Source organism: Cajanus cajan, chromosome 1, assembly GCF_000230855.2.
Source record: "Cajanus cajan strain Asha chromosome 1, NIPB_CcT2T_4, whole genome shotgun sequence".
Lineage (NCBI taxonomy): Eukaryota > Viridiplantae > Streptophyta > Magnoliopsida > Fabales > Fabaceae > Cajanus > Cajanus cajan.
In genome coordinates this window covers 13,393,368-13,401,891 of record NC_138517.1, presented here as the reverse complement: position 1 = coordinate 13,401,891, position 8,524 = coordinate 13,393,368, and the positions used below count along the sequence as shown (strand labels likewise).

The 8,524-nt window shown below is 34.9% G+C and overlaps 1 protein-coding gene across 1 annotated transcript; it reads left to right on the top strand.

Moving 5' to 3' along the window:
• The first annotated feature begins 4,263 nt into the window (after positions 1-4,263).
• Positions 4,264-8,001, top strand: LOC109790520 (mediator of RNA polymerase II transcription subunit 11). Its single transcript, XM_020349698.3, has 4 exons — positions 4,264-4,424; positions 5,623-5,701; positions 5,800-5,916; positions 7,604-8,001. The coding sequence occupies exons 2-4, from the start codon at positions 5,648-5,650 to the stop codon at positions 7,778-7,780; spliced, it is 348 nt and encodes a 115-aa protein (XP_020205287.1). The 5' UTR covers positions 4,264-4,424; positions 5,623-5,647; the 3' UTR covers positions 7,781-8,001.
• The last annotated feature ends 523 nt before the right edge of the window (positions 8,002-8,524 follow it).

The following is an 8,524-nucleotide window of genomic DNA, read 5'->3' as shown; positions in this document are numbered from 1 at the left end:
AAAAGCACGCTTCAAGAGGTTTCTTCTTAAATCCTTCCTTTTACTGCTTTCTGTGTGCATATTTAAACTGTCATCATGTAGATAGTTAATTTATAATCGCTTATAATAAATAGGGGTAATTTAGTAATTTTACGCTATTATTTTAGAAATAATCTGTCATAGGGAACCCGAAAGGGGCGCTGTGGGGTGCTAACACCTTCCCCACGCGTAACCGACTCCCTTACCCAACTCTGGTTGTAGTGGCCAAAGTTGATTTTTAAATCAATTGCCTTATCCCTTTTTCCAATGTTTTGAGTAAAACATTGGTGGCGACTCCACGAACCCTCCTTTTATGAAAACCTCTAATCCATGGAGGGTCCCGCTTGGGATTAATATGGATTAGTGAGCCTTTTAATAAAATTGCTCGTTTGACGAGGTCTCAGTTTGAGAATAAGTCATTCTAGCAATCCACTATTTTTAAACAAATAAACGAGTCCAACCATCCTTCGCGAATGCCGAAAGCCCGTTTCGGGCCGGTGGCGACAAAGAACACCATGCATAAAGCTTCCCTAACTCTTGAAATTAAACAATCTACATTCTAGCTTCCCTCACCTGAAGTTTGGCTCTAAAAAGCCAAGAATCTGAGAAGAAGAAAAAGAAGAAGAAATTTCCTCCAAGCTTGACTCTTGAACTTCAATCCTCCAAAAATAAGCTTTCTTGTCTGAAATTCAAGAGAAGACAGAAGACGTTAGTGGTCTAGAGGAGAAGAAGAATCATACAGAGAAATTAGAGAGAGAAAGGAGTCCACAGACCCAGAGTCCTTCTCTCTAGAACTTCTCTCTAAAACCTCTCATTCTCCTCAACTGCCCACACCCCTATTTATAGAAGTTCAGGAGTGGTCAGAATGGCCTGTTTCGAATCTGGAACGGCCCGTTCTGCACCCCTTCATCATGTGTAAAAATTACATGCAGAACGGCCCATTCTGAAACCAGAACAGCCCGTTTTGGGACTCATCCAGAACGGCCTGTTCTCCATCCAGAATGGCCTGTACTCCCTCCAGAACGTCCCGTACTCCATCCGGAACGACCCGTACTCCATCAAGAACGGCCTGTTCTCAACTACGATTTACAAGTCAATTTAGTAGTTTGGAACGGACCGTTCCAGTTTGGGAACGACCCACTCTAGGCTACTAAATCACCCATACTAAGCTTTTAGGCTTTCTGAATTAACTTACAACGTTACAATAGACAGTTTTTGTTTTTATACTTGTATTTTTTTTAATTATTTTTAGTATATATAGTTTAAGATAGATCTTTTTATTAAAAAGATGTAAGTATTAGGCACTAAAACGATTTATATTAAACTATAGAAATTAAATAATAATAAAAAGATTGAAAAATATAAGTTAATGGACTAAAAATGTCTATTTCAAATTATAATTATTAAAGGAAAACTATAGAGACTAAAAAATTATTTTAATTTTATTTTTATTTACACTTCACTTTTTACAACTTATTGTGAGACCCCGTCCCTATTTCCTTTTCCTCTACTCACTTCTCTCTTTTCCCTCTCAAACCTTCCCTTTCATTTCTTTCCTTGAACTCAAGGTGCTGGGCAAGAATAGGTGCTGGGAGTTCTAGCTAAGTGTTCGGAGTCTTCTTTTCTCTCCTCCCGATTGTTCAAAGCTCTTCTTCTAGTCTCTTCTCCGCTGTTCTTTCCCGAAAGCTAGAATTTCTTGATTTGAGGTAAGGAAAGTTAGTCCTTTGCTGTGTTTGGCTGAAAACGAGTTCTAGGAACTCTTTGATGGTCTGATGTTTGATAATTTGAGCTGAGAATTGCTGAAAATGATGAATTGGGGGTTTTCGGGTTTTTCGGGTACGGAGGAAATTTGGGGGATTTTAATGGTTTGTGATTGCATGTTGAAAATGAGACGTTTTTGTTGATGTTTGATGAAAATGTGGTACTTTGAACCGTTTGCATGTGGTTTTTCTGTTAAGTCTTGCAGGTTTTGGGCAATTTTTCATACTTGGGGGAGTTGCTGCTAAGCTTCGCGTTGGGCACTGTTCTTCGCGCTGGGCGCTGTTCTTTGCGCCGAGCGCGTGACCTCTAGGAGGCTCTATTTAGGCAAGCTCGCCAGGCGCAAAGGTGTGTGCGCCGGGTGAGTTTGAGGATGAGAGCCTCTGGTTGGCCCCCGCCGGGCGTGACTTGAGTTGCGCCGGGCGCGATACCAGTTGTGGCATGTTTTGGGACTTCTGGTGCCGCGCTAGGCACGCGTTTGGACTCGCTGGGCGCGGAGGCTCCTTGGGAGTCTCTGCCTTGAGGGCATCGGGCGCAATTCAAATTGCGTTGGGGGCAAGACCTTGGTAGGTCTCTGCCTTCCCCACGCCGGGCGCGCGAGACTCCTTAGAGTCTCTACCTGGCAGGCGCTGGGCACAATTAAAATTGCGCCAGACACGTGAGAGCCTTGGACTCTCGGGTTGGGTCACGCCGGGTGCGAGTACTCTTGCGCTGGGCGCTGGCCCCTGGTGCTCTCTGGTTGAGCCGCGCTGGGCGCGACCATGAGTGCGCCGGGCGCGTGTGATGCTGTTGAATTACCTGCTGATAGCTGTTAAATTTTGTTGAAATTGTCGATTTATGTTATCATATGTTGAACTAAGCTGTATTATATATATTGCTGTGCTGTATGCTGAATTGTTGTGTCGTGCTGCAAGTTGATTAGCTGTGTTGTGCTGTGCTGAGTTGTATGCTGTTATAGCCACTATTGTGGTGCTGTTCTAGCCGCTATGTCGGTGCTGATATTAGCCCCTAATGTGGTGCTGTTATAGCCGCTATGCGGTGCTGTTATAGCCACTTGAGTGGTGCTGTTATTGCTGCTAAGCAGTGCTGATATTGTCGCTTTGCGGTGCTGATATGGTTTAAAGCTGTGATGTAGTATAAGTTGTAGCTGTTTACTAGTATGTTGTTATATAAGTATGTTGATTTCTTTTCACTAGCTTACCCTTTGTTGTCTCCATGATGTTTGGACTGCAATGATCATACTATGTATGAGAATAGAGCAGGGATAGGTGGGTGGCTGATGGTGAGCCTTTAGCTGACAGGCGGAGCGGATCTTTTGTGATGTTTTGTTATTGAGCTACTTGGTGTAATAGCATTTGATTGTATTTTGTACACTTTAACTCTATCCAGATTTGGATCATGTATATGTATATTCTAGACTCTATATGTATACACTTGTTCTTTTCTGTGTGGTGTTTCTAGTGTGATGTGGGGTGTGTAGTGACCAGTTGGGTCGTTACACTTATAATATTAATATAATTATTATAATTAAATATTAATTTAATTGAACATAATAAATAATATTTAACACAAAAAAATTAATAATAGGATTTACACACTTAATATAATGCATATAAAAATATTAAATACTAAAAATAAAGAAATTATATGAAAAATATATAAGTGACTAGTTTTTAATTTGTAAGTGACAAAAGATTGATGATGCATTACTATTTTTATTTGTGTGAGTGATTTGTGTTATTATTAAAAGGATTTAGACTAAAAAATATTAATTATTTTTAATTCATAAACAATGTTATGTATTTAATAGTCTTTGTTTATTTTTAAACAATTTCTCATGTCATGTTATCATGTTCTAATGATAATTGTTATTAAACACAATTACTTATTAGTAAAATATAGCACAAGCACTTTTTTTTTAATCGAAAATCACCATAAAGTAGTCAACTCCATAATTTATGTATACAAAAATGTTTATTTATTATGCAATTTATTATTTAAAATATAAATTTATTAGATAGATTGTACAAACTAAAAATTATTATACGTATATACTATATTTAATGATGCAAATTATAATTATATATATTATAATTAAAAATATAATATATATATATATATATACATATTATAATTATAAGACTTAACTTTACTTTTGATTCTCATATAATTTTGGTCTCTTAAAATTTTATTACATATAAAATTTCTTATTTTTCAAAATTAAATAATATTAATCTATCATTATATATCATTTAAAATTAAATAAAAAATGTTGATGAATGTATGTGAATGATATTACTTATAATTTTGAAGTACATGTTAATAATGGGCCCACATTATTTAATTTTAAAATTTTATATATAATTTATATAATTATTAATAATATATTTGTTAACTTTTTATACCAAATATATTTTTTAATTAAACAATGTTAATTTGAAATCAAAGTTAGTTAAGTCTTCCCCTTTGCTTTGTATTGTCTTTCCATTGAATAAAAAGAAATGTCACCAAGTCTAAGAGGCTCACTTAAACTTCATAAATTCTGAAAGTCACAAATCCCTTGCTTTGGTCGCACCCCTCACTACCTCGAACCTCCGCATACGACGTCGCACCTCCGCTCCGCTTAGGTCAACAGGAAGCACCAGAAGGTTTGGTTCTTTTTTTTTTATTATAATTATTATTTGGGTTACATATGAGATTTGATAATGCTTTATTCCACTCTGAAATCAACCCAATGATACCATGGTTTCTGAAAATCAAACTATTGATGCCCCTTTCAGAGGAAGGATTAACCTAGCCATCCCATTACTTTGATTTTGAAAGCTTATGTAATGTTTGATTTCCACAACTGAGTGTGAAAATTGGTTATGGGTTAGAGAACCGGTTCTGAATTGTTTTGAAACCGGTCAGGAGTGTTTTTCATTGCATAATTTAACAATTGTTGGCATGTTGCTGTATCTCAAGAAAGCGAGAAACATATCTATATCACTATCAGTGATGTTTGCATCTTCACTGGTTACATCACAATGAAAAATGGATGTGGTGCGTCTCGTAATTTTTTCTACAATTTGAACTTGTCTTGTATTTGTTATCTCTTTGCAGATGTGAATCTCTACTTGCAGTTCATATAATTTGTGGTCAATTTTATAGGTTGAATTATAAATTATTAGAATAAAACTTATTATTTGGTGAATTGTTAGATTTTTATATTTTTTCTCTCAGAAGTCCAAAGACATACAAAGTTGCCCCTGCCCCTAGCCCTAATATTCAACTTTTGTATCTTGAATTGATAATTTGGCCCATTGGTTGGTTGGCCATAGCTCTGTGGACCATATTGACCCACTCTATTTACTTATAAGTCCTTGCAATCTGATGCATCCCAACTCTACTGTTGTCACGAATGCTATCAATGGCAGAAAGCCAGTAATCTGCTATATCATATAGCAGATAGAATCTCCAACAAATAGTGAAAGTTGCTAGCAGTTAAAATATATGATATCTATAAATTATGTGTATAAATGTAAGTTGTATGTAAATAAAAATCAAATGCATAAAATTTGACATATATCAAATCAAAAGTTCAATTAGTTGGAGACTTAGCAGGGATGAGTAGAGGATGTAGGATACATGCTGCAAACATGACACCATGGTGGCCGCTATAGCAGATAGAGTCATGATGTGGAATCAACGAATTCCACAATGCAATAGCTTTATAGTGCCGCTATAGCAGCTATTTAACAACACTGCCACTTTATGTGATTATGACATTGTTAATTTGCATGGTTATCCAGTCTTTTTGATAATTTGTTTGTCCCCATAATGATTTATTTTATAAACCTGAATTAGAGAGGAACACAAGGAATCGACATCCATGGATTCACAAGGCCAGACGACTTCTTTGCAGAGACTTCAGAATGTGGAAAAGGTAATATTTTGAAAACATTTATAAAGAAGTCCTGAAAGAGACGGAACATCATAGTTTGTTTTTATTGATTTTTTCTCCTTTCTGTCGGTGGTGTGAAGAGAATTGTGAAGGTTTTGGAGCTTGCAGGAGGAGTCATGGATGAGCTTGCTAGCCCTGTTGGTCCTAGGAAAGATATAGTCCAAAGCCACTGCCTTGAGTTCATGCAATTAATCAAGGTCTTTGTCTCCCAGAAATCAATTTATTGTTTTGTCTATACATGTATGTTAAGAGGATGTCATTATGAGTTCAAGTCCCAAAAATCAAAACTGCACTAGTCTAATTAAAGTGGTCTCATTTAAATAATTACCGATATATATAGATGAACAGTAGGCATTATATACCAATTTTATATACTTTACACTAATCTTTTGCTAGGTACTGGTTCAGAAATTAGTGAAAGAATGTAAGGAAAGATAGGATTTTATTGATATCTTCGTTATCAATGAATCAGTGAATCCTGGTTAGAAAGAGAACAAATGAATAAAAGTTGTTCTCTGGATCTCAAGAGTCTGAGATCTCTCCCCCAAAACCAATCTGCAAGTAAACAACATAACTAATCTTTCTCTCTCTCTTACTATCCTATATTTGCCAAATTCAGTTAGAAATCTAACTAAAAGTCAATAACTCCAACTCAATTGACAGGAACCCAGTCCCATAGGCTTTCCTAACCCCTTATTCTAACACCACCTATACGTATATTACTTGCAGCCTGTATTTCTCTTCGCTGGAATATGAACTCTGAATCTGTGGTATTACCATACATAAATGTCTTAAATAATGATAATCTAAACATGTGTCAAACAATCATATGATCTGTCTATTCACACTTAAAGATACTCAAGCCATTGCCTAACCTATCAAACTTTTCGCTCCTTTTCCTTTTCCCCTAATAATGCATATTATGGCAGGGCTTAGCCTAACTTATTTTGAGTTTAGGTCCTCCTGGAAAGGAGAAGCTTGGCCAAACAAAATATTTTAAAAGGTTTTTTAGAAAAGTAACTGCGTAATGAATAAAACTTCGGAAATGGAGCTTTTAAAAACAACAGTTTTAGGAGCTTTTGGCTTTTACTTCTAACTTTCCTTTTTATTTCAACTCCCAAGATCCTTGAACACATTATAATTTTAACTTAAAAGTATGTTTTGATCTTAATGTTACATAATTACTAAACAACCTTAAATTAAAGCCCTTATTTTTAACTTCAATTTAAAGTTGTTTTTAAGCTCCAAAACCTAACTACTTGTTATTATATTTCAACCTATGATAAAGATCACCTTGTTTGTAATTTTGGTCTTTGTATTGTGGCAAAGAGAAAATTTAATATGTTCAAAATACTCTTATTCAAATTTAGAATTAAGGCTAATTGTCCTGGACAAATTACATGCATTAGTTAGGTGAGTCAAACAATACTAAGCTATGACAAACAAATTAAACATAAACTCAAGAAACCGAAATTGTAGAGATGAAATGAATTCCTAATTCTGCCAAGAATTATATACTTTAAATGTCAACAAGACAATAACTAAGTGAATATATAGGTAACTGGTGTGTAGGTACTGCTAAATGAAATTATTTAGAATATATAATGTGGCAAGAATGAGTTCTGTTTAGTTTGTATTGTACTGTGTGTTAAATTACCCAAGTGTAATACCCAAATATATATTTAATGTCTCCCTAACTGTCAGCAAGTTTAGTTATCCGGAGTTAAATGATGAAAATGATACTGTAAATTTCTCATAAACTAAGCAGTGAGCATATCATCAATGGACTTTGTTCTTGTTTGAGTTCATTGTCATGAATTTGATGTTTAATCTTGTGCTGTAATTTTGTAAATGCTCTTAACTTCATTCTTTTAAATCTTGTAGGACATTCAGGTAGCATTGCGTGATGAAATCAAGAGTGCTTGTGAATATCGTCCGTTTGAGAAATGTGACTATGGTTCAAGAATAGCCAACGAGATTTGTTACAAGAAAGCGGAATTTATTATGTCACAGTTGGATGCAATGAAACAAACCATAGATGAGTATCATGCAGCAGTTTGAAAATGTAGCTTAGTTCTGTGTAGAAGCCTAGACTACCTCATTGTAATTCACTTATTTGAGATTGTTACTAGTTGGTATGTTGTTTTGGATAGGGATATATTTACCTTTGTAGAGAAAGGATGATTATATAAAATATCAAATTTTAGTGGGAATTATTTTGTTCCTGGTATCTTAATAGGGACTTTCATTTAGTTTATGGACATCTGGACAATACTTATGTAGTGTTGGTGTGTCTATCATCTGCTCTGACCATCTAACAATGATTATGAAGTTCTAGATTCCAGTCCCCGTGATGAAAAAAATATGATCTTTCAACTTTCATGTCTGGTGCATGAGCTTGTTATAAGGAGAGACAAAAATCAGTGGTTCTTGTCCATAGTTTCCTAATCGTTTGCATGAAGTTTTTCCTTCTGGGAGGAGTTTTCAGAAAGCGGATTACATTTTCCATATCAGATAGAGGTGAAAAAGAAAATAAAGAAAAGAAATAGGAAAGTAATTTTTTATTTATATATAGTCTGAGAAAATGAAAAATTATTCTTTTTCTTCTTTTCTTTGGTATAATATAAAATAAGAAAAAATGTGTTGATAGTGCAGATTCCACTGCAACTTTCAGATATAACTGCTTACCCTCTTAATTTACATGATAACTTATGAAAGAAGAGAGTGAGGTTTCTAACAAAATAAAGTAAAATAAAATTCTAAAACAATAAACAATCATTCATGAAACGGAAGTAGACGTTCATA